Below are 27,894 nucleotides of genomic sequence, written 5' to 3' on the forward strand. Positions count from 1 at the left end.
TTTTATAATGAAGTGATAACGCCTGACGTCAGCATTGTGTTTATGAACATAGGTCGGAGTTATTCTTGTTTGAAAGATGGTTAATTAATCAGACTCCATTAGATTTGATTCTTCTTAATAATTAAAGTCATCTGACAAATTGGAGAGAATTAAATAAATTCTTTCTTTTAAAGTTTTGCTTTTAACTATTTTCAAATAATATTCTAAATTAAAAGATTTATTATGCAAATGTGATAAAGTCTAAAGGATTAACTAACCATCCTTTTTGTTGTAAATATTTTGCTGATAATTAAATATCAATAGATACATTAACTTAATTATAAAGTTATTTATTACAAAACATTCTTATTAAGTTAATATTATTAAATTTAATTAGTTTTATGTTTTCTTTTATATTTTTGACAAAAAAACAGAATAATTACTATTTTGTAAAATACAGTCAACATTTAACAGTCATTTCGATATGATTTATTTTGTATTTATTTGGAAGAGACTTTTTAAGAATTAATTAGTTTTACTCTATATAAATGAAAATATTTTTCTTGTTTGTTTCTATGAATTTTAATCCTTTTGTTAGAAGCAACAGCAGTTTTTGTATCAATTTCATATACAATTGATAAGTTCTAATAGAAAATTGACATTTATAAATATTTTATCTAAAAAAATATAATGCGTAAATTAAATATTTTAGTTTTTAAGTTTTTTTGTTCTTTGCTAATGTTTGTATTTTAGTTTGAATCTTCTTTTTTGTATATTTAGGTATTTATGTTTGTTTGTATATATTTTTAAATATCAGTGAAAAATCACAAACTAAATAAAATAATTTTATATAAAACTATAAAAATGGGTTTGTCACGTAATACTGATTGAGAAAGTTTCCATTAGGGTGGTATTATTTTGGCTTTAAATTTATGTATCAGGTTGATAGATTGTGACTTTAGATATGTTTCTAAAGTTCAAGTACTAAATTCAATCTATATTAATAACCTCTTGAGAACTCTGCCTGAGAATTATTTTCTACTTAAAGGAAAATAAACTAAATTATTTATGTAAAAGGTCAGCAAAGACTCTAAGCGAAGCTGTGTCCAACTAAAAGATATAAAGATATAAAGCGAGAGACCAAAGTACACTTTTTTAAAGAATTGGTCTGCACTAAATCTATATTTTTTTTCATCACATCTGAAAAAAACGCCATTTTTGCCCTTTTTTGAGAACTAAACAACTTTATTTATAAAATAAAAGTCGATTCTGTCATCTTCTAAATAAAGTCTTTATATCTGACATATTTTCTTTCTTCTTTCAGACATCTTCGTGTAAACTTTGAATGCTTATGGTTTACGATATATTCATGGTCTCAGGGTTTCGACATTTTCAAATTTTGTCGGCCTGCATAACACAAGTTTAATTTAAAGCTACAACAGGAAGTTTTGCTTATACTTAGCATGGGCATAAGTGGGACAAGTTGCACTGGCCTGGGTATGGGTCGGGCCAATAGCACTACTTACACCAAGGTTTTGAAAACTTTGGCGAAGAATTATGCCATTTGCAATATATAAGTTATGAGCCAGCACTTACAGCTCTTATATTAAGATGAATAGAGCAAAGGAGGTTACAGCGAGGAGGTTACGTTATCAATATATACTGGATATAATAAAATGTTATGTAAACAATAGGAAATGACCGAGCTTATAACAGTTACTGATCTCAAGTTGAATATCGAGATCAGGCGAAACAGTATACCAAATACAGTGAGATGTCCGCCGGACTAAACACATTTTCTTACTATTTATACCACTTAAATCTTCTTACTATTATTCGACCGAAAAATGGAATACAACTTTCATGTTTGGTACTTATATGTGACAGTAGGGTATCCAACTCTATTGATTCACTTGAGCACCGTCGCAACGTGGAATGTAATCCACTGTTCTATTGATAATATAATGGATCGTTTTCCTAAAAAAATAGGGAAGTTGTTTCTGATACCCGTATATTTTTACGCAACTCAAGACTCTCATCAAGAACACGCCAATTTGTGATCGATTGTCCAATGACCCCCAAAACAAAAGTCCAAAAAAACACTGCCTCTATCCTCCTCCCACAACTTATTTCCCTAGTTTCAGCCTAATGAACTACAAAAGGCCTCCCCTGAGAGTTTTTTCAACATAAAAAAAATACCAGTAGGAATCCATTTATACACGGATGTCACAAAACTGGGACAAAAACCCCTGAAACAAAGTATACCTACCTCTACCTAAACGCTTTCGAGTTTATATGGCGGCAATATGGATTAAGATATAGCTCTAAGTCACTATAAGGTGATAAGATTACATCAAACACCGTTGTGGACTGTAAGTAGGATTTAATCCATTACTGTTGTACAGTTAAACTTTGTATAACATAGATTTCTTGGCAATAATAAGCAAGGAACTAGCTTTAAAGGAAAGGTAACTCGATTTAAGTTGAAAACGCATGCCGATTCAACATAAAATTAAATTTAATTGCTTTGGTCTATGAAATGGATTGCCAATGATAAATATAAGAATTTTGCTTTTTAGCTGAAAAGGGGAAGAATAGGAATGCGGAGAATATGATTGTCTTAAATAAATCTATCAATTTAATTGATTCTTTAACAATCAGAAACATAGTTACCTATAATAAAAATATAATCATAAACTGTAAAATTTGTTTTCGGATTTTCCCATCTTCGATATGTTATAGTTTGATTTCGTAATGGAATTATTGAAATTATTTAAATATTTAACTTGTTTTTTATATCTGTTGCTTTTTTAAATTTTATCTTTTAACGTATTTTTTAAATAAATCACACCTGATTTTTGTACTCGCACCTCAAATATTTATAAATTTTTTTTTCTTTGACCTGATACATTTTTCTTGTGTTTCACTTGATTTTCTTAATATCTTTTTCTTATTAAAATATTTTGTTTTCTGTTTAAGAAATATTTAGTACAAAAAAAAAACTTACAAAACATGAAGATTTTCACAGCTCTTGGATTTAGAAATGTCACTAAGGCAAATTTTGTGAAGAATTTCTTTTGCCATTTGCAAAGATATATGGGTACGGGAAGTTTTCATTTTTGAAGAGGCCTTCTTTTCACGTGATTCTTTGAGACGCATCTGTAAGAGAAAATATATATTTAGTATTTTATTTAATTTATAAACAAATAATTTTCAATTTTTTCTATAGTTATTAAACGATCTATCATATACTTAGTTAAATTTGTTCGAATATTAAGAATAATGTATAAAATCTCGTAGAAGAACTTGAGTTGAAAATAGAATAAACGTTGATATAGGGATACATTTTCTAAACTGATTTGCTTGAGTTGATCCAGTATTTGCCTGAAAATCGGTGGTTTTTTACAATCATAGTATAAGCATCAATAAAACCTTGTAGAAGAACTTGAGACAATTAAAAACTAACCCAATTTCTTGTCTGTAATGGAATATATTAGACTAATATGATATTTATCTCATGTCTATAAAGATATTTATACTATGTGAAATTTTGAGCTTAAAGAAACGTTATCTAAAACTGACAAGGATAGTAATTTGTTTCTAAATTGATTTTTTCTTGTCCTTCAGAAGTTATTAAGTATGGATTACATCTGTGTAACGAATAAAGTACAGCGACACATTGGTCAATTTAGATTTATTTTTCTAGGACGTGACTGGTCATGACATTTTGCAATGTATTATGGTGGAAATTGAGCTCCCATTTGGGACTTGCAAAGATCTCGATAATACTATACACACCGACCATGGACTGCACTTTGCAAATTAAAGGAACGACACGAATATTTCAATACGACAGGGAACACAAAGTGATAGGTCAGGTATAAATTGTGTAAACCCCGATTTAATGTATTTACCTCTATAAATTGATATTATTAAATTAATCCATAAAACAAACTAATCATTAAAATACGACATCATCTACATCACCTTTCAATTTACATCCGACAAATATTCGTCATAAGTTCTTACATTAATTGACATCGCAATACACTTTCTTCTCCATATAGTCTCAATGTCACTCCATCTGTGGTGGTATCTGTTAAGTTTGCAACAGTAACTTATCCCGAAATAATAATTTTACCATGTCTATTAACCACTATTTAGCTCATAATTTGTGTCCTCTGGGGGCATGTTACCTTGATAAAAGACCCTCATCTTGGTGTTATTGAAATCCCGGGGGAAAGAAAAGCTAAATTCCTGGTCTGGCAAATCTTTAAACTGGCGATGATCAATGGTATCATTGGCCTTTCCTTGGTATGATTTGACATGTGTTCGAACCATAGAACCATATCTAGTACTACGCGAATCTGTAGCCCGCTGGGTAGTATTTCGGACTTTGTCTTGTCCCTGATATTAGAGACTTCTTCTGACTGGGGTTTAAATTCAAATACGAGGAATGAGAATGTTAGTTGAAAGACTGATACGCGATAAGTTAGGTGCTGTTGAGGCTTTAGAATGAATTAGTGTCACGTATATATGATGTATGTAGGGATATGCGGACCGTATAGCTAGAGTCAGTGTGTTGTATGATGTTCTACATGAGTGTATCAAATTAATGGTGTAGCTTGTACAAGTTCATACCCGATTTTCTAAATTTGGTCACTGTAAGTAAAAACAAGTCCTCGTTTTATATAATAGATTCGTGTTTCGGTCTGCCGAATACACGTGTAAGAAAATAAAATTCCTTTTTTAAAAACAACTTAAAGATCCATAATTGTATTACAACCATAATTGTGTTACAATCATAAGTATGCCAAAACATCCAGAGAAACCATTCAAAAATTGGTGCAAAGTCGTGGTTAAGGCCTGACTTATAATTATTTGAAAAGGAATGATATATGTACCTTGCTGTCACTGGCATATGAGTATATGTATAACATTGGAATTTTGACATGGCAAATCGACGTATGCTTAAAATAATTTGAACTCATTGGAAAAGATTCCACTAATAATAATTAATTCAATAAAACAAATTCGTTTCGATCAAATAAACCCCCTAATGTGTACATTTAAAAAAATTCGCTCCACAATAAATCAATGAAAAACAAATAATTTAAATCTTAAATAATTAGAATAAAAAATACGTGCCTGTTTCAAAGTGCCAACAAGTAATTCATCTACATTATGTTGAATGCCACTGGACGTTTCTATGAATTTAGCATCGCGTGAGGCCGCCAATGATTTTCCCTCTATAATTAAATTATAAACACACAAACAAATATTTTAACAAAAACACGAAATTAATAATGTAATAGAAGTAATATTTAATAGAGAAATTAATTTATTATAAGTAAACCAAATATAAATAACTTATTAAATAAGACTTATGGTAAGAAAATAACAAAAAACCAAAAGAAATGGTTATATATGTATATATAGTATACAAATAAACAAATTAGGATTTAAGGTTAAGAATATAATCATTTTGTTACAATATACACATACATATATATTTTTTAATTACCTTGGGACGTTATAACTCTGGAGCGAGCTAAATCAGCTTTGTTGCCGACTAGAATAACAGCTTTATCTTTAGTATAATTTTCCTGCCACAAATAATTTATTATTTCCTCTGCTACGCGAAATGAAGCCTTATCTACAATGGAGAAAACTATAACACATCCATGGGGTTCATATGTTGACAATGAATTCTCGACCTTTTAGTTTAATAAAGCGCAAAAAAAGGGGGTGAAATAGAAAGATGAAGAAATAAAAAGTATATTAAATTTCATATAAAAAGACATTATTACAACAATTTTCTTTCTACATCAATAGAACTTACACTCATTTCCACACTCGGATGATCAATGAACACCAATTCGGATTCTTCGTCGTCCAACAGTATGCTAACCGTCTTCTCCCCAAATTCATCATCTAAAACTCAAATTTGTATTATTAACTAAAAACACCAAGTTGTTTTTAAAGAATGAAAGCCAACAAGCTATAGTTAATTTTGATACACATACAATAGAATTACACATATTAGGAATTTAATTAATACGGATGGAACTGGGATTGGGCCAACAATGACGGTTAGTCAACAAAGGGGACCTTTAACTTACTGTGCTGTGCTTTAGTAAATGGTGGCTTTATACATATAAAAACTAAGTATCTAATAGCTTATGTGTGTTTAAAAAATAATGACTTAAATTATGACAAGATTTGGGAAAACTTACCTAGACTGGCATCGTATGTGTGCATATATTCCGATGTCATAAATTGATTAACTAGAGCCGTTTTTCCAACACCAGCATCGCCCAACATAACAACACGATATCGTGGTGGTGGCGGAGGTTCGTAATTTTCGGAGTCATCGTCTTCTTCTGGTGATACGGGTACCGAGTCAACATTAGCATAACCACCACCACAGCAAGAACCCTCAAAGGGAGATCTTTCACTAGCACTGTTGAAAAATATTATTAATATATAATTATATTAAGTAATAATATTAAATTAATAATATGTTGAATTGTATGTTCAATGGTATAGAGAACTCTATATCTTTTGTTCAGAAATCTGTAATCCGAAACGTGTTTAAATTAATTCATTGTGAAATGGGAGTTACGGGTGTTAGGGTCAATTATAATATGATCCTAAAGAAATTTGCTAAAGAGATTTTTACTGAAATTTTTAAACAAATTGTAAACGTTGAAGTCCTTAAATATGGACTAAGGTTACGTCCCAAACTTTGCAAATTTCTGGGAACAGAAAAGCTAAGCATTGAGAAAATTCTTCATGATTGCTACACAATCAACATATTTATGACTGCATTGTGGCAGGTCCCTTGTACAGGGACCAAGTAAACCGATATTGCCCATCAGTCCTTTTTAAGAGATAATTGCATAAAATATCGTCTTAGAATCTAATAAGAATTCAGAATATATATTTCACTAATTTGTGGTTCTAATATTTACGCCTCTTTAAAGGCGGGTATAAAAAAACGAACGACTTTTTAAACACTTAAGTCCAAAAGTGCTTAAATTTTCAGAGTTTAACTATTCGAAGCTAAATCCAACAATTTATTTTAAATTGTTATTTTTTATATTTACCGGCTATTCGTAGAGTTGACACTTGTATTACTGCGTGAACGTCTGGATATAATTGAATCACCACAATTGACCACATTTCCTTTGCTAATCGAAAAATGACGCAAACGATATAAATCATCACTGACCCGAGGATTATAAGGACGGTCTGGTAAGGAACAAACACGTGGTCGAAAGTGATCGGGTACTAAAAAGAGAACGTTATCAATATTAATAAATACCCTTTTAGAGTAAATAGCTGCTATACCCCACCTGGTAGTTCGAGAAAATTTGAAGTTCTACGTTGACGGCCACGATTCGATGCCTGAAATGCCAAAGGGCCAATGTCGTCATTCGACACCAACGAAGCATTTGAGCAAGCGCTTTTCATAGATTCACGAGAACTACGACGACTGGCTAAATAGGCTAAACCTCCCTTTGAGCTACCACGTCGACGTGGTTTATAGCCACCGGCTGTGGGCGTTGTAGCTTCGCCAACATGTTTGTGTTTGTTTCTATCGTTTTCAGAGTCTTGAGTTAAATCGCTGGTGGATTTTCTGTAACGCAAAGATACCACACTATCCGAACAAGTACGATCCAAAGTAGAGTGTGAGCTATGGAGAACCTATTTTAAATGTTAAAATAATTTGCTATAGATTTAAGTGGAGATGGGGGTATTTATACAGTGTTTATACCTGATAACCGGGATTTGAAGTGATATTTATGGCATGTCTACGTTTACGAGCGGCTGCACTGGGCTCCACTAGGGGACTTAAGTCTTGAGCCTGATCCGATGACGTTTGCCTTGTGGATGTATCAGAGTAACTAAAAGACGTGGTTGTAGTTGCTAAAGTACTCGTTTCTGACTCTACGGACAGTTGCGTACACTCAGTAACACACGAATCTCGTTTCATGTAATAATTGTTAACACCTAAGCCTTGATAATCAGTACCCGCATTTGAAGACACTGTCATTTCCCATTCATCACTGCGTTTGCAAGATTGATTTGTACTACTAAATCTGCTTAATTGATCCACAGGCGTTGAGCGCATCATTTTCTTGGAACTCTGTCTTCTATGTTCATACAATTTAGGCGATAAGGGTGGTGCTTGCGATTGTGTTTCGTAGCCATTCTCTGCATCATCACCCTCGTCGTCCGGTGAAACTGGTTCATAATATTCAAATTTTCTACTAGGAGAATCCATTACAGGACTAATGGCTTCAAAAACAAAACTACGAGCTGCATGCGGACTACGGCGTGGTGACACTGGAGTTTGACTGCCACTATACAGCAGACAAGATGGTGAATCCATAGAGTTTTCCTTCGAAAAAACTCCCTTAGGACTGCGGGCTCCAGAAGTAGGCGTATGATAATAGGAAACCGACGACTGGCCACCATCATCACTACAGTCATTGGCAAAAGTGGTCGTTATCTTCGGACTACGTGGTGGATTATCGCGACTACTTGAACGACTACTTCCCAGCGAAGATGACGAAGCAGCATCCGAATAACTACTTTGACAACTGTAATTACTACGCACTGATGGGCTGCGTTGTGGCAGCGATGATGTCTTTACACCTGACTCATATGGATTACCAGCGATTTGTACTTGAAAGTTTCTGAAAAATACATTTTCGGTTAAAATGAATATACTGGGATTGTGAAAATTTATGACCTATAAAAGAAGTGACATCTTACAATAAAGTATGAGTGAGAATATACAGGCGTTAAGTGTAAGAAATGTCTCTACTGTTAGTATAAAAACATGTTTAATGACACATATAAATTGAAATATGTGTTTGTAAATAGGGAAGGTATTCCAAGGGGTGTTTCTAGAGAAGTTTGTTAATATATGAATTTCTTTAATATATTCTATAAGATCCCTTCAGATTATCTTAGATATAAACGTTAAATATAGCTATCAAGTAGTAAATCGAAATATTTACTACTTGATAGCTTAATTTCCTTTTAAGACTGTTTGGTAAAAAAGTATAGTAGAGAGCCAATGATTGGCATTGTAATCGTAAACTAAAGTATATATAAAAGAGTATAAATTTAAAATGTCGCTACACTTTCCTTTGAATACCTTCTCCTTATGTGCACAAATAGTCATTTTGTTAAATTTATTACACTTATTTAAGATTTTCAGTCACGTTTAGACAATATCAAGTGTCCAGGGACATAGTCGATAATTACATACCTGGGTGGTTTGGGACATTTGTACGGTAGTGGCGATGATGATGCACGGATAGGAACCTTAACTGATGTTTGATTTTGACTAGGCAACGGTTTGCCGCCGTTGGTACCCTCGTCCCAGCTATAATGATGTTGCTCCATTTTAGGTATATAACGAGGACTCGATGGTGGGTGTCTCGGGCTGGACATGTTTGGCTTTAACAAATTACACTTTAATTTATTATTTTAACAAAGTCTACAGTTTCACTTCATGTTGTTAAATTTGTTGAATATTTTTTTTACGGTTGATTTTTACTCTTTAGTATATAGAACGCATGTCGTAGATTGCGGAGTTCTAAAACACAGTTGAAATATTGTAAATAAACATACACACATACATATAAATATATAAAACGCGCCAATGAACATAAGTATATTTTAATACACGATACGTGGGCTTCTAACCAAAATTTGTCTGTATGTACATTGTACAAGAAATGTGTGTATTTAAATAGTTAAAACGGAATGAAATGCTAAAGTTGTCAAAACAAAATTTATGTTGTTGCCTTGTTTCCACTTATGTGTTTGTTCGTATGTATTTTTTATATATTTTTTTGTTTCAAGTTGAAAAACCTTTAGCAAATACTAGGGTATAATAAAATTAGAGCCTGTCGTGTCCGCGGGCAAAAACTGTTGCTTTCGATCTTTTATTTATTTGCTCAGGTTACAATGAATTTGCACGTAAACAAACGAGCTTCTATATATGAATGTATGAATGTGTTTATTTTGGTAAAAGTGAATACTTTTGTATCTTAAAATTTCCCTGCAGGTCGTGTTGGCTATCTTTAACAATCATTGAACCAAATAGTAAGATATTTAGGGAATATACTTTCTAAAAGGGACACATTGACTCCATGTTTACATCATAATCATATATGTAGTATGTATACTCGATTTTGTGTCTGTTTACATGTAACGTGTGTGAATAAGAGGGTCGTTTTACAAATATTGCATTGTTTAGAAGGTGTACCCACGCTATTCACGTTAATGAGATTTATGGCAAATAATATTACGAAAACAACAAACATTGAAAACGCCGAAACCCAGAGACCACAGTTTAACGTTTTTAGAACACGTTTTATCGAAATTCTGAGTTTAGACTTGCAGCTATATCCTTTAAAAACCAAGCATTAAATATAAACTATTGCAAGAAATATACCACCTTTTACCAAATCAAAACACAAGCTTTCTGGCAGAAGAGCAATAACGGAATGCGTAATAACGAAATCCGTAAATTGAATATAATAATACATTTAACGACACCCAGACCGTATTGAATTATAAGAGAGCTTTAACTGAATACTCTCCCAGAGGTAAGGTTTACATCATATGGGACCAGCCCATTCGAAAGTAGTTGGCAACAAAAGGGCGAATGCAAGAACTTTGAAGGGAAGGGAACTCGAGGTAGTTAACCTGACAAACGCAAAACCATTCGACGCAACAAAAGCTGAACTAAAAACATGGGTGAGAGAATTCCATAAGGCCTCTTGGGAAAATGAAACAGCGGGTAGAGCCACGAAAATCATATGGGGTGACACTGATCAGTGCAAGATGGTACGTATTCTGAGTGAACACGCAGGATTTCGAGCACATCTATGTAAAATATGACGTTCGGATTCAGACGAATGTGGAGCATGTGGAGAGGACAGTGAAACTCTGGAATACTTTCTTGGAAGTGATGTTATTCCGGAAATAACATTCCTCGCTAACACTGAAAAATAATTTATTCAGTGAACATTTGTTTCATGATAAGAAGCGCACAACAGGCCCGATACCGGCCTAGGTGTATATCTTCGGATTTGCTGCAGTATACATCATCCTATCAACCTAACCTAATCTGACCTAAATATAAGAACGTATTAGTGGATCAACTAATTTTGTTTAATCGCTCTTTCCTTGATCATGATGGAAAATCTGTTTCGATTCAACAGATTATGTCCAAAAACAAAATACAATTTACTATGAATCTAAGAAAAGATGAATTCTGATAGAGAACGACTTTATTGGAGCAGTGACAAAATTGTGATGAAATTTCGAACTTATTAGGGCGCTTCCTAACTATCATCAATCAGAGCAGGTTTAAATTATATTTTTTAATAAGAAATAAAAACTCGTTCTAGGTGGTTTTATCGCGTTTTATGGTGAAGTGATATGACTTCTCCTTCGATAAGTCGCTTTTCTTGTTCTACCCATCTAATACGGTTCATTATTCATTGGTTAATTTTTAAGTGACTTAAAGCCTTAACTATAGAGTATATGTTAACATTCTTACATACGTACATATATATCAAAACAAGTGTGAATATATATAATCGGTCATGGCCCATATGACATATGACAACCTACACTAGTTTGTATATAAAAATTGGAATTATTGTTTATAATAAAGTATTTAAGTAGTTTTTTTCCTATTTGTAAGTAAATTAGTGATTTTCAATCTATTTTCTGAAGGGGTCTTTGTATAGGGGCTAGAGGCAAATGAAGATAACGAAAATCGGCACTATCATTTAGACTTATTTATATAAAATTATTTAATTATTGGATTTAAAGCCGTATTTGAAGCGTGTAGTTGTATAAGGGTTAGGTGAAATATTGAACCGAACCCGAGGTTTCGTGCTTGGGTCAAATTTTATTAAATTATCTTGAAAAATTTCAACCTGTAGTTTGATCACAAGGTTTACATTGACGGACAGATAAACATAGCTATATCGATTCAGTTAATAATTCTAAGCATTTCTTCTTATTCTTTATGGTGGGTGTAGCTCTAACACTTCTAAGTGTAACATACATCAGCACAAACCCGAAATACTACATATAGTGCATTAAAAAGAGTCTAAATGTAAATAATCTACTATCATTGAAAATTAGTAGAAATTGCCAATACTATTGCCTTCACATTTCCACAAACGACCTTTGTATCCAATTTTGAAACCCTGAAACATGTAAAAATGTGTGAATGTTTTGAGTAAATTGTACATAGTATCTTTTTTTCTTCTTTTTTATCAACATAAAAGTGTGCGTGTGATTCTGAATGCAAACTCCATTAAATTGAAGGTGGATCGAATAATTTTTTTGAAAGAAAAGACTGCAATGTACATATATAGATAGAATACATATATACAACGTACATACATATATATTATTACATAAGAAAGTCATGTTTGTGTATTCAAAAATCAATTTACTTGGTATAAAATTGGATAATTTAATCCTTGGATTTCTTAACTACAACTACATGACTTTAATATTAAAAAGAAAGGTGTTGAATATGTTTTATTAAAATTTAAATATTTAAATTAAATGATGTGGAATGTAGAGCATCCCAGCGAAAGCTTACATTACCAAGTAAGGGGTTAATATATATGTATATGTTTATATGTATCTTGAAAAGTATAGGTAATGGTGTATTTCGACATACAACGTAATCGGTTACGAAGACGAAATTCAATACATTTGCGAATAAAAAACTTACTATTATTCGGAGCAAATATATTGCATTTCTTTATCGGTATCGATTACGGTGTATGTGGAAATTAGCCGTAACTGGTTACATATGAAAGTCAGTACCAAGTTTTTTCTGAGAAAATATATATTCCAACATTTCGGAAATTCAATTGATATTTGTTAAGTATTTTTAATTTTTAAGTATTTCCTATGTGAATATGCATTAGGGTGTTCCGTGGATTAATTTTTAGTGGGAATACCTCTCAAAGAAGCTGTTCCTCAAAACACTATAATGTATACCCGCCTTCGAAACACATGGGGACATAACAAATATAACATCTAGATAATTACCATTTTTGACGCTCCCCTCATGGTTGGTCCGTCAATTTATTTCCCAAAATATTTCCTGCAAATTTTTAAGATTCTAACTGTAATAGTTTCCAAGATAAACAAATTTTTGTATTTAATTTACATGATATGTGCCACGCCCCCTAATGCTAATCCGCCCACTTTTTGCCCTAAATATTCATATTGACACTAAAGTGGATCCGAAATTGAAAACTCTAACTGTTATATATATTTCAGATATACTGATTAAGTATTTTCTTAAAATGGGCGTGGCAAGTCGCTCACTTGAAATTCTAACATAAGAAGACACTGTCAAAATTTCAGGAAAATCGCTCCAGTCTTTTAGCAGCCTATGAAGTCCAAACATACAAACACACTTTCATTTTTATATACATATATACATTATATACATATATAGATATACACAAACAGCAGTCATATGCACTATATTTTAGAAGGAATCAGTTTAGTTTTTCGGTTTTCCATCAAAAACTATTTAATGTAAATTTCAAAATCTATTAAATTATGAAAATCTTACAAGATATCCATTAAGAATTTGAAAATGTATTGTTAATTTTTTGGGCATACCCAATATAAATATATATATGTGTGTATATAGGCATGTGTATTTAGTTAATACTGTTGCCCTTAAATGTTATATACGATTATGAAAGTAAATAAAGATTTACGATTGCAATGTATATAAATATAAATGTTGTAATATTTGCACACACTTTTATGCCCAAAAGCAATTTGTGGAGTAAAGTAAATATGGCACAAAAGATCTTAAAATAAAATATATAAATAATTAAAAAAATACTTTAAAATAAATATTTTTAAATAATTTATTTTTACGAGAAAAATAATAAACAACAAATATTTAATTTATATTGTATTATAATCAAGTAGACTTACAGTGAGTTCTGCCACATTTAAAAATCATAAAATTACTCGCCTCTGATTTTGATGAAAAAGATAATTGTAATTTTACCGTCATCAACAGGATTTTTATTTGATTATGGGACGATCAGTTCAAGTCTGTCCGTCCGTATATATGTAGTTCTGTAAAAAAAATTACATTCCGTTTGTAACACATCGTAGACCCACTAAAGTAGATATATTCCACGTCTTTATTAAATTCTTAGGTGATCTAGCTATGTCTGTCTATTGAATGCACCTCTTTCTACCTCTTTCGTAGGAAAGAGGTAGAAAGAAATCGGTTAACATTTTAACAGGACCATAATTGATTGACCATATAATTATGATAATTCCTTTCAAGAAATTAATTATTATTGACATAAACAAATTTTATATCGATAAAATAAGTCACAAATAATTAAAATAATCGGTCAATAATTGACCCTACTCATCGTATAAGGTCCCCTTCAAAAAATTACATTAATTTACATTACTGTCCTAAAACTATGAATATATTGACAAAATTTGGCAGGTAAGTCTCTTACGTTCCAAAATCTCTATACCAAATTTTACGATTGTCGGTCCATAATTTACCCTACCCCTCAAATCAAGGTTGTCTTCAGAAAATTACTTTAATGTTCATTATTGTCTTAAAAAATAGCGATATTAGCGATAAAATTCTTCATAGATAAGTTTTATCGGTCCACAATTGACATTTTCAGCATATTAGGACCTCTTCAGAAAATGGCTTTAACGCTCATTACTCGCCTTAAGATGCGAGTATAGCGATTAAATGTTCCATAAACAATTTCTGTATAACGAAAAATCGCTCTACAAAATTGTAGGAAGATTGGTTTACCATTGAGGGGAGCATTCCTTTTACTGCATACGTTTAAATGGTGGGTATAAAAGATTCGGTATTGCCGAATATAATTCTCTTACTTGTTCAAAATAGTTTTATCAAAACGTGGAAATAAAACTATAAATAAAATTATTTTCTCCTGCGTGTCATGTGGCCAGTATTTCAATAATATCCCAGTGCGTCACTTAACGGTAAAATCATTTTGTATAATTTTATTAAGTGCGAATGTTGTCGCATACACAATTTGAGTACGTGAGTATTTGAATATTTACACGCAAAGTATTTTGTACATGAAATGATAAAATTATAATAAAAAAGAAAAAAAAAAAACAAAATGCAATAAATTTTTGTTGAGCGTATTATAACTTTGTGTTGGTGGTCTAATATTTTTATGTGTTACAACATTAAAAATATTGGACCACCAATCTTTTCAGAATTGATTTCTGAGTTGTTTTTAGCGATTTTCGTTTATTTAAACTTGGAAATCAAACTTTACCGACTACTTTATATTTTGATGGATATAAGATCTTAACTTGGAGAGTACTATAGATCTTAGCTAGATTACTATGAATGAATAGTTCTAAAAAATTAGGTAGTTTTTAGAAAATCGTATAATAGGATATTTATATATTAGGAAACTTGATTTCGTATAAGAAAAAATTAAATAAATTAGTGATCCCTTAAACAAATTTTCATGAAAATCAATCTATTCTTGACTCTTCGCTTATTTAGAAGTAACATCCAAGAGATATATTGATATTAAATTTTAATTAGTAAACGATTAAAAGTGTTCTTAGACTCAATTGATTTTCAAATAAAAATCTTTTATTGCAGACAAAAGCAAGAGAAAATGAACTAATGTGTACATACATATCTACGTACCCAGCAAAAACTTGGTAATAGCTTTCAATTGTAATTGCTTACCTAACAACATACTTTTCAATGACTACTACATATAGACTGGATTACATATAAGTAGTCTAATAAGGTCTTACTAATAATGTGTTATATAAATACTTTCTAATTTATTAGTCATTTTGCCAGCGAATTTACAGATGTTGTATACATTTATTAATGTTATACATAATGACTACTTTTTCTAATTACTTCTAATCATTTGTGGTAAGTATTTGCTTCTAATGACTAAACATTGTGTAAGGAAATTTTAGTATTTTAACTTCTTTTATGGTAATGAAAGTTTTTACTAGGTATGTATGTATGTATATATTTGAAAATTTTTGTCTTTTTTATTTAATATTTGAGTCCTGTTGTCATTACAATGACAACTGAAGTGTTTACTTGAGTTCTGTTGTTGTTCATTTCCTTTTATTAGACAACATCATTAGAGCAGATAGAAGATTTTCACAATACATGTCAAGACAAATTCATAGATTTGCTACAAGGCACAAACGGATAACTAGCAAATATATATGTGACTAAAATTTTAAAGTCGCCCCTATTTATACCCTACACCACTTTAGTGGGGAGGTTATATTTGGTTTGTGCTGATGTTTGTAACGCACAATAATATTGGTCCTAGACTCACCATTCGGCTCAGAATCATTTCCTGAGTCGATTAACATTATAATCACACTACAGGTCGCAATTTTGAAGATAATTCTATTGCTCCAGAGACGATGCCTATTGTTAATGGTTAATATCGGTTAAGATTTCACATAGAACCTATATACTGAACTTCCGAATATTTTGACTTCATTGAATTATCTTCAAAATTGCGACATGTAGTTTCATTACAATGTTTAAAAAACTACATGTCGCAATTTTGAAGATAATTCAATAAAATTTGGCACATGATCTTCTATGATACCGTAGACGAAGCCTATTGAAAATGGTTAAGATCGGTCCATTATTTCACCTTGCACCCATACAACTGAACCCGCCGAATAGGGCACATGATCTTCTATGATATCGTATAGGAAGCCTATTGAAAATGGTTAATCGGTTTATTATTTCACCTAGCCTGCATACAACTGAACTCGCCTAATAGGGCTTTTAAGTTCATAATTATGTTCAATATACTCGTATCTCGACAAAAAACTGCAAAACCAAGTTCTATACTAGTCTTGATAACCCTGATAAACTTTATAATTATAGGACCTCATTTGACCCTAGCCCCTATAAAAAGCCCCTTCAAAATTTGACTCAAATGTTCACAATTTTTTCAACAATAAATGGCTTAGGTATATCTGAGGCAAAGTACAATTTAACTTAAATGCTTTATTATAAAAACTAAATCACATGTTATTTTTGTAACAGGTGTATGGTATTATATGGTCGGCCTCGCCCGACTATAATTTCTTTCTTGTTTATTTATTATTTTTGAATGCTTGTGTAACAATGTTTATAAATGTACTTATGTTACTTTGTATAATGGTTTATAAAACACAACAGTTTCGCAAGGAGTTAGGTTATCTTTTTTAAATAGTATTTTTAACAATCTAACTATATACTACTGGTAATCTATTACAGAGCCAGTTACCATTTATAATAGAATTACAGTTTTATAATAATCCGTATATTGTCAATGTTATTTCGTCTTCTATAAGCCAAAGTAAAATCACATGTTGTGTACATTTACCCCAAAAATGCAGGGTTAGAATTTGTATGCAAATATCATACAATTATAAATATATAAGTGCAAGTTTTAGTACGTGTAGGAGTAAAGTACATACAATACATTGATGCATTTAACAAAATATGTATGAATTATTGTTTTAACCATGAATTTCCTTCCATAATTACATCGAATGTTGTAACGGAAAATCGTTAGATATGTTAACAAAATTTTCTTTATTGTTGCTTTTGTTGTTGCAGTTTTTTGTATTATCATTAGGAATGCATACATGCACATTCATCTATATAATCTTTTTTCATTAGTGACCCTATTAAGTATACATATTGCAAATTCTTATAGATAACGGAGTCGATTAATCTATGCCCGTATGTCTGTCTGTCTGTCTTTCCGACTGTGTATCTGTTGAAAACAATTTTCTGAAGACCCTAGATATCTTCAGGATCCAAATCTTTCATAAATCTGACAAACATGCTCTCGAGAATTTTCAACATAAAAACATGTTCTTTTTTCTATATTTCCTTTTTTAAGAGAAAATTTTCTTGGGGACTAAATACAACTTTGATATGATTCAGAAAAATAACGTAAGTGTGTAAAATAAAATTTGGCTCATGTAGCTGATCTTTCGATCTTCATAATGACTGTATAATAATGTACCTCTATAAGGTCTCAGCCGCACTTTTATCAACGTTTTTCGAAACCAATTATAACATTAATCAAGGGATAACAGTATATACAAAATACACTTGTAAACAATCCAGAATGGCCTATACATATAAGACAGAGGTACATTATCTTATTCTCTTTGAAATAAACAACTTTTAAATCGTTAATGGGAATCATTTGAAATCAGCTTTAAGTCACCAAAACTAGTCAAACTATCAACAATCTTCCGAAAAAGATTGTTAAACATACAAAATTATTATAGTTAAAATAAAATATACATAAGGGTGTCCCGTGAGCGAGTTTTTTTATTTATTTTAATGGCGACCGTAATCAAATTGTGAAATACGCTACATATTTAGTTTAAGTTTGCCTTTGCAAACAAAAGATTAAAAGTTTAAAAACTTTTAATGTGGTCGCACTGCTTTAACTTAAACTTTTTATACACATAAAAAAAAACTACAACAAAATCCAATTTAAAAAGGTCAACATTTTTTTTGTGTATCTTATCATGTTTTTCGGGACATAAACAAATACATAAATAAGTATGTTTATTATATTCGGTTTTGCTGAATCTTAGATACTACTCATCAAAACATGTGTAGTTTTTAGAAGAAATAAGGACTATTGTTTGAAAGGTTTAACATATGACCAGTGAACATTTTTTAGGCAATTTTTGATTATATTTGAATCATTTATCACTCGTCTGTATTATGAACATAATCTAATAAACGCTATTTTTTATTTAATTATAACGAGACAAATATTTCGGTTGGTAGACAGGTCTACCAACCGATTTTTCAATAAGGAACAGAAGTGATATAAATATTAATGTATCACTTTATATCCACAAGTTTTAAAGAAACATGTAATCTAAAAAAATACTGAAACACAGATTTCTCTGTTTACTTTTTCGCGATTCGAATTTCCTTAGTGGACCTACATGACTAAAAATACATCTTCCAGTCAAAATATTATATTTTTAAGTTCCGCGATCAGTTGGTTGTTCGACGTTAGTGGAAATGGCTATGATTTTCCTACGAATGAAAGCATTTAAGTGTCTTTTTTCTGGATTACTTGAGGACACTTAAATCACGACTGCCACCGCTTTTGCTTTGAAAGGGGACACGTACACTAAAGGGACGTTCCCGGTAAATTTTATAAAGAGTATAATCGTGACGAAAGACGACTAAGAACCAACCAAGTGATTTAACTTTAGTGGAAATATTTATCATTTTCGTATGCTTGAACATTTCGGTGGGGCAGTCTCGAACTAGCTTTTTAACATAGCACTTAGGGTTAATCCTATCCACTTATCTAGCCAAGGGGCATGATATTATCTTAGAGGAAAGAAAACACAACTATTACTAAAAGATAATCAGAAAGAAGCCTATTTTTTATCTGAATTTCTTATGGACAGTTAAATCATGTCTGTCACTGCTCTTGTTTACAAAGGTGACTCGGATACTAAAGTAACGACTATCTCCACTCTTAATTATGAAGAGAATATTAGTCACAAAAGACGACTTAGAACCAGCTAAGGGATTAGGCGTTTGTTGAAACTACTTAGGGACACTAAAATAACGACTGTTGCTGCTCTTGTTTACAAAGGGGACATGGACACTTAAGTGAAGACTGTTTCCACTCATGTTACTAAAGAGTATACTCGTGACGCAAGACGACTAAGAACCAACCAAGTGATTAGACAGGACAGTCAAGAACTAGCACATAGGGTTACCCCTAACAACCCGACTACTCAGGTAATTAGCTTTTCCCCTTGGAGCATATTACCATGATAAGCTGCCTCTATATCTTTATGATTTAAACCTGAGAGAATATAGATACTTCTGCTGCTATGTCTACTCTAAGGATTACTTGGAGACGGTTTTATTCAACGGTTTTATTCATATTTTTTTCTGTATATATAAATTGGTTACAAAGCATGTAGTGCCATTGCTTTTAGATTTAACTATATTTTTTTTCTTGTAAATAAGAAGAAACCTAAAACTTAAATAGATATATGAAAAACTTTGTTAAGAACTTTATCATTTATTGCGTATTACGGTGGCTCAAGTAACAACATTGGAGTAGAAGTCATTTCATTCGCACCATGGGAAACCGACTAAAATGGAGAAAAGTTCCTTTTTTTATTATCGATTTTATGTATATTTTCAATGATATGACATCTTTCTATCCAACAGTGTAACTACATACATCAATATAAGTATGAATGTTTGTTTGTATATTTCTGTGTTTAATGATGTTTATGTGATGCGAGTTGAACAGTAATGAAGTTACATGGTGTTGTTTGTTGTTTTTCTACTGTTCGAACCCAACCTTCCTGTCATTCATTCATCCTGTGGGGTTGTTCTGTTATTGTTGTTGTTGTTTTTTTGTGGTTGTTGTTTATTTTACTTTTAATTTCTTACACACTTTTTGAGGAATATTTCTATAAATTTTTATTCATAAATTTATATATATTAACATTAACATGTGTACTTCCTTCAATATAATTGGGTGTGAGTATGCCAATACTTTTATATGTATGTGTTAAGGAGTTCATATTTAAAAAATTTTTCATTTTGAATACTTGGTAAATTTTGCTTTCCGACCGCAGTTCAACTACAGTTTGTAATTTTAAAATATTTCATGAAATTTGCTACATACAGATGTCAGTTTTAATCAATTCATTATATGTGGTCGTAAAATTCTCACTGACAATATACACACATGTCATATTTGATATTAAGTAATAACGATATAGTCAGTATGATATCTAGGTGGCCCATCTTTTATACATGTAATTCTGTGCCAATTAATATACAATATTATAAATATGTATACAATAACTATAGCGAATACCTATATATGTATCTATAACATCAATTGTTGATTTCCTAGAAATACTTTATATATATTTTATAAGATATCCTTTTATAACACAATACAAAGATAGTCATGAGTTTCTATTGTTCCCAACAGCCATTGCTGTTTTTTTCCTAGTCAAAGTAATATGTATTCCCATTTTATTGTATTCTGTTATTGTAATTACGCCCAACGAAGAGATCGAACAAAAGTTTGCCATGGCTGAATGGTTTTCAATAAAATGGATACATGTGGGCGAAAATACGTTTAAACTTCCTTTTAAAAAAAATAAGTAGAAATATAAAGAAGTTTTGTCTGTTGCATTTGTATAAAATAATTTCATAATGTATTTCACAAATTATTAAAAAAAAAACAAGTAATATTTCTATATTCGGCTGTGCCGAATCTTATATACCCTTCACCAAGTATGTTTTAAAAAACAGTTTTTATTTATTTTATATCTCTGCACACATGTCACACATAACATACACACAAACAAATATAAACTGTAGCAGAAAGAAATATTAACCGTTGTACTGTAATACAGCAACAAACATAAAAAATACACACAAATACACGTACATGTACATTTTTATCCAATATACAATGTTGTTGTTGCTTTTTTAACAAAGCATGAAAAAAATGTGGCTTTTTTGATGAAATTTTCAGAGGTTGTCTCGGATTTTTGCTCATCTCTCCGTTATTTGTAGACCGATTTTGCTGATTTTAAATAGCGATCTTCTCGAAAGCATGTCTAACTGGATTATTGAAGATTCGGATCTCGCCGATATCTGGGGACCTCTAAAAACTGATTTCAACAGACAGACATACGGACAGACTCCGCTATCTATAAGGATCCAGAATATATTTACTTTATAGGGTCGGAAAATTATATTATAGAAATTACAAACGGAATGATAAACTTATATATACCCTTCTCATGAAGGTGAAGGGTATAAAAATGTCTTAAGCAAATACCCTTACCTTATCGAAGTTAAATTAAACCAAAATTTGTATTTCAAAAGTTTTCAAAAAGTTAGTATCGTATGAACACATTTATAAATGATGAACGAAACATTTCTTTCTTTATATTCTTATTTACTCATATACCTATCAAAAACATATCAATGACATATACATACATACTAAGCAACTTACCTAATTTCAAGTCGTATGTATTACTTATAAGGAGTCCAGTAATGATTTCCTTTTAATCTATTATAGGATTTCTTCATTTAAGGGTTTGTCACAGGTAAATTTAAATTCGAAAACCATTATTTTACGCGCAATAAAATAGCTAAACAATGCTGCAGTGAGTAGAACATTTAAAAGACAAAACCACTTACTCAACAACTTATATGTAAACCACAAATGTAAGTACCTGTTTGTAAACGTGTTAGAATAATGAGTTAAATTGCTATTTCTTTGTATACTGGTTTAAATGATATAAGTATGAGGTCCAAAAAAGTACCAAAAATGCAATTTTTGCCCAAAAACAACGACAACGACTCGACATTTCCACAATATTGTTTTATGACCGTACACAGTTTGTATATATGTTCTGGATCCTTATAGTTATCAGATTCGATTAAGCCATGTGTATCTATCTATGTGTCCGTCTGTCTATGTGTTAGTTGAATTTTCTGAAAACTTAAAAAACTCTGTAAGAAATGATTTCAAGAAGTTTAGTATTTAAAATCAGGAAAATTCATCCACAAATAACGAAGATATGAGCAAAAGTCCGAGACAGCCTCTAAAAATTTCATAAAAAATTAGCTTGCTTTGACAAAGACACAACAACATTGCTTATTGAAAAATGCATCCGAAAAAGGCAATGATTTCCGCTAACGTCTAATTACCTGTAAGCAAGCGAGTAGACACTTAAAAAAACAAACTTAAGCTTTTTTCCGTCTTTTCAATTGGACTTGTAGGTGACTGGGGGTAACCCAAAGTGGTAGGTTTAATAGGTTGTTTCGGACTGTCCGCCTTAACTGCTAAGTTTTTTTAGATTAAACACGATATGGTGAAGGGTATATAATCCCCCATCACGTGAGCACACAAGTAATATGATCTGTCAAAATTTTGTGTAGAAGAGTATGGATGCGATCATCTTAACGAAACCATCACATATTAAGGGAAAATACGGATGAAAAGTTTGACAGTCGTATGACTTCTTATTTTTTGAAATGATTCAAAAAAAGTTGCATTAGATCAGGGATGTATTAAAAATAAAATTTCAACGATTTTTATTATCTTTTTATTCCTTTCACCTTCGTGAGAAAGTTCCAATTTTTGTACATGAGCCGGTCCATGTACAAGCACTTTGCGCAAGTACTTGAGCTATCTAATCGCTGACCATTGCTGCCACGTTGCTTAACTCAGATATGTAAAACGCCACTTCCGTTTACAACCACGCAGATGGCACGGCCTCTGTTGAGTCGACAACAGCACCTAGAAACGTATCCGGTAGACCGAAGTACGAATCTATCAAATAAGCCGAGACTTTGTTTTTACTCACAGGGACACACATACCTAGACAAGGGTAGGGTGAGGCCCGCATACCTCTACATTCATTCCGTATCATATACAATTAATACCAACAATTCCAATGCTTAGTCCCCCAGTCCTCCTCTGTGAGGTATCTGTTGTCTTTGGAAACGAACTTATCCCAACATATCAGTCCCTTAACCGCCACTTACTCTTCCCTCGAAAATGGGTTTAAACCACAGCCACTACGTGAATCCCGAAAAAAAAACTCAACCAACTGGCCAGCCAGGATATAGTCCTGCGGGCATATTTGTCATATTTAAAAACTAAGAACAAGTAAATTGGTGGAAAACTATAAATAGTCCTTGTAATAATGAGGTTACTTTTAAATATGCACAAAACTTAAAAGTTTTTATCTGGTTATAAATAGAATGTCCGTCCATACTCAGTGAAAATAAGAACAATTGGAATACAAAATTTCTTTGATAATTTTTTAATTGTAAATCATGCAAATATTTTCAAAAGTAATTAATGAAAAGCGATAATCATGTTTGTGCTGGTAATCATTTTTAAAAAGTCGTATATGTTTTGGTAGATAATATGGATCTTATTCATAAATTTTTATCAAAGATTAATAAATCAAATTTTCATAAAAAAATTGTTTACTAAACCTTTGATAAATGTTTATGTATAAGGCTGTATGTATATGAACAGGATAATATTTTAATTTATAAAACTTTTTCAAAGTAAATATTTAAATATAAATTTAAATGTATTACATACATACAAACATACATACATATGTATGCATATCATAAAAAAATAAATTTAAATATTTAAAACAACATTTCTGTGCAAAGAAATTCTTTAGCTTTTGTGTGTATGAAAGAAAATAAAAAAAGTTTTCAAAATAAAACTTTTTTTGGGTTTAATGTTGCCAAGAAACTTTGTTAATTTTAAATTATAAAAGTATTTGAGCCAATTATATTCCTGATTTGATTTGCTTTTTATTTCTTTTATGTTTTCTGTCCATTTACATTAACACACAAATATATCAATTTGTATTTAATAAGGTTGTGTTTAACACCTGAGGCGTACCACAGGTTGAAAGTTTCCTTTTTTTAACATTTTGTTCGTATTACCACAAGACCCACATAAATGGTCGCATTTTATTTTCACACAAACCGTGCACACACACACACTGACTCACTCTAAATGGAAAATTATTTTCATTTTAGCTTTTTAGTTTTATATTCTTCAAAATTATGTAAATTTATGCAAGGTCTTCAGCCGGGTTGTCTGTCTACAAGTCATGATTGCATGCATAAATACAAAAAAGACAATGGAAATCAACAGCAACGACACCACCAGCAATAGAAATGGTAGCAGCAACAGCATTTGCTTTAACGTAGCAGTAGACGCAGAACGCAACAGTGTCGTTTTAAAATAGATATTCATTCATGGGCACGTAGCGTAGAATTACATACAATTTCAAACATACATACATCTATTGACACTTGGAGAACTTGATGTAATGTATATCCCAGCAAATAATTTGTATGTCCATCATTTAAAAATCAGCAAAAAATTGGTGTTGAATATGGCGAACATCGGCTAATATTTAACCTTAGTCCTCATATGAGCGTCTTATCAGATAATGACTCAAACGCTATAACTGACCTAAAAATACTTATATAGATACGAAAGGGAAACTGGGAAATTTTTGTTGAGAAACTTTTGATTTTGTATGTGAGAGAAAGATATGGTTGATATTTCTTTCTCTTTCTCTCACACACAAAAATCTAAAGATTCCCAAAAAAAGTTTCCTAGTGTGAACCAGGTCTTATTGTACGTTTGTTTATAAAAACAAAGCAAAGAAAGAGAAGCAGTGAAAGTATGTAGAGTCGGAATTAGGTGAGAACCGAAATAAGTAAACTTTTTGGTAATTTTTTGTTTTTTTAAAAGGTACTTTTTATACGTTCGTGCTGATGTTTGTAACATACAAAAATATTGATCCAATATCCACCTTAAACTATACCGATCGATTCAGAATCATTTTTTGAGTCGATTAAGACATGTCCGTCCGTCCGTCTGTCCAGCTTGCGCAAGGTACAGACCGTAATTTTTAAGATAATTTGATGAAATTTGGACCAAGCATGCACAGGGACGAAGCCTATTGAAAATGGTTGAAATCGGTTCATGTAAACCTTGTGCGCAAGGTACAGACCGTAATTTTTAAGATAATTTGATGAAATTTGGACCAAGCATGCACAGGGACGAAGCCTATTGAAAATGGTTGAAATCGGTTCATTATTTCACCTACCCCCCATACAACCGTACTTCCCGATTTGAACTTTTTATGCCAAAATTACGTCAAATATTCTATTATCTCTCTGAAAATTGGCACAAATAAGTTCTAAATAAGTATAAATGACACTGCAGATTTTCGTTAGGATCGGTCCTTATATGACCCTAGCCCCCATACAAACCCCCCTTCAAAAAATGTCTTAAACGTCTAAAATTGACTTGTAACCATTTGTATCGCAATGAAACTCAACAAAACTAACTGTTATTTAAAAATATATCCTTTCCCCAAATTTACCGAGGATCGGCCCATATTTGACCTATATAAAGCCTCATTTAGAAATTTTAGTTTTTTTTATCAATATATTGCTTAAAAATTATGGTAATATTCAATATTCAACGTAAAAGTTTCTTTATAAAAAATAAAAGTTATAAAAATATACTCGTGGTGTAGGGTATTATATGGTCGACCATGCCCGACTAAACCTTCCTACTTGTTTAATTTTCTATAATATTAAACCTATAAATATAAATTTAAGTATGTAGAGTCTGAGAACACATAAAAAAGGGAACTTTTGGGCACTTCTTCGTTTTTCAAAAGGTACTTTTTTGAATTTTTTATAATATTGAATCTAGAAACATGAAATTAAGCATGTTGAGTCCGAAGAAGGTGAAGTTAAAGAGGACATTTTGGTACTGACTGTTTTTTTTAACACTATGGTGAAGGTTATATAAGATTCGGCACAGTCGAATATAGAACTCTTTTTTCCGAAAATTTCTTTTGTATGTGTTGTGATTGAGGTTTATAATTATAAATATAAATGCAAATCAACCGGTAAATTTTATATACATATAAACTGTTTAATCGAATAAAGTCGATATTAGGAATTATAATCAAAAGTTATATAATATTATGAAAGTTAAAAATTAAATAAATTTCTTTATTATTGGGTGGAATCAGATTAGTATATACAAATTTATCGAAAACAGGTTAAATAGAGAAAATTTTGTAATTGTAGCAAAAATGTTTTTCGGATACCATTAAGCTTTGGGCGATAAGTACAGAAAAAGTACATTTATAATAATTTATATATATATGTATATATGGTTTGTGTGGTAGTATAGAATAGACATACATAGATATGTATGTATATAAATATATGTGTGTCTAAACGTGAAAATACTTAAATAAGTACAAAGAAAGAAACGAAGCAGCAACAAGTGTGTTGTTATTTTATAAGTGAATAGTCGTGTATGTATGAGTTTGTAACCTCCAAGTATTCTAAAGTACATGCATTATCCTTGCGCGTAATCTATTAGACCCCCTTTTGTGTACATATGTATATGTATGTGTGTAAAATGTGTTTGCATGTTGTAAGTATGTAGATGTTATGACCGCTTAATTGTTTTATTTACGATTGTCCCGTGAGGGTTTTTTTTGGAATTTTATGTTGCTGTTGTTGCTTTTAAGTATCACACATTGTTTGTCGTTGACATGGCTAATCTGTTGCTGAGTACTTGTGCTTTGATGTCCATGAAATCTGAGCTGCTGTTGATGAATCTTTTTTTATTTCCACTGCTCTATTACACTTAAAATAATTACAATTTCAATTTAAAATCACCCACAATGCAACATGTCGCTAATTCTGGGGTCTCGATTTGAATGGGGTTTTCTCTTACTTTTTTTCTTTTTTTTATAACAGATAATTTTTATATATATTCTTTTTAACACACAAACACACACTCACTATTGTATTATATACTGTATGTATTATTTATGTTTGTCTATTTGTATTCAGGTATGATTTTTTGTACAACTACATAACACTTTTTTGTCTACACACAACAGAAGACGGCTTCTACTGTTTTTACTTAACGTTTGATTTCCTTTTTTTATCAAGTCTTATCGCTTTAAATGCTCGTTTTCAACTGTTGTTCATGCTAAAGCAGTAAAGGTATTTTAAAAGATTCATCGCTGGAATGGAATGAATTTAGTGCTTAGAACTTAAAAGCTTTGTTCGCTAAAGCTTTTTTCCAGACCAATAAAGCTTTTTAAACTTTTTTTTAACAAAGAGTATTGCAGCGTTTTACGATTTAGAGAGTATTTCAC

General features: G+C 31.3%; 1 protein-coding gene across 1 annotated transcript; it reads right to left on the minus strand.

The window, feature by feature from the left end:
• Positions 1 to 458: 458 nt before the first annotated feature.
• LOC111677487 lies at positions 459 to 27,793 on the minus strand. The gene is made up of 11 exons (XM_023438607.2): positions 27,465 to 27,793; positions 9,266 to 9,595; positions 7,760 to 8,684; positions 7,338 to 7,689; positions 7,089 to 7,272; positions 6,216 to 6,442; positions 5,822 to 5,913; positions 5,504 to 5,696; positions 5,128 to 5,228; positions 2,987 to 3,138; positions 459 to 656 (listed from the first exon to the last, which is right to left on the minus strand). The coding sequence occupies exons 2-11, from the start codon at positions 9,448 to 9,450 to the stop codon at positions 653 to 655; spliced, it is 2,415 nt and encodes an 804-aa protein (XP_023294375.2). The 5' UTR covers positions 9,451 to 9,595; positions 27,465 to 27,793; the 3' UTR covers positions 459 to 652.
• Between the last annotated feature and the right edge of the window lie 101 nt (positions 27,794 to 27,894).

This window comes from Lucilia cuprina, chromosome 6 (assembly GCF_022045245.1).
Source record: "Lucilia cuprina isolate Lc7/37 chromosome 6, ASM2204524v1, whole genome shotgun sequence".
Classification (NCBI taxonomy): domain Eukaryota; kingdom Metazoa; phylum Arthropoda; class Insecta; order Diptera; family Calliphoridae; genus Lucilia; species Lucilia cuprina.

Bases quoted from the DNA above. Each gene is read 5' to 3' on its own strand.
- LOC111677487 (XM_023438607.2), bottom strand. From the start codon at position 9,450: ATGTCCAGCCCGAGACACCCACCATCGAGTCCTCGTTATATACCTAAA. The intron at 7,690-7,759 runs GTATAAACACTG...CATTTAAAATAG, and splicing joins CTTCAAATCCCGGTTATCAG to GTTCTCCATAGCTCACACTC. The intron at 7,273-7,337 runs GTGGGGTATAGC...TTCTCTTTTTAG, and splicing joins AAATTTTCTCGAACTACCAG to TACCCGATCACTTTCGACCA.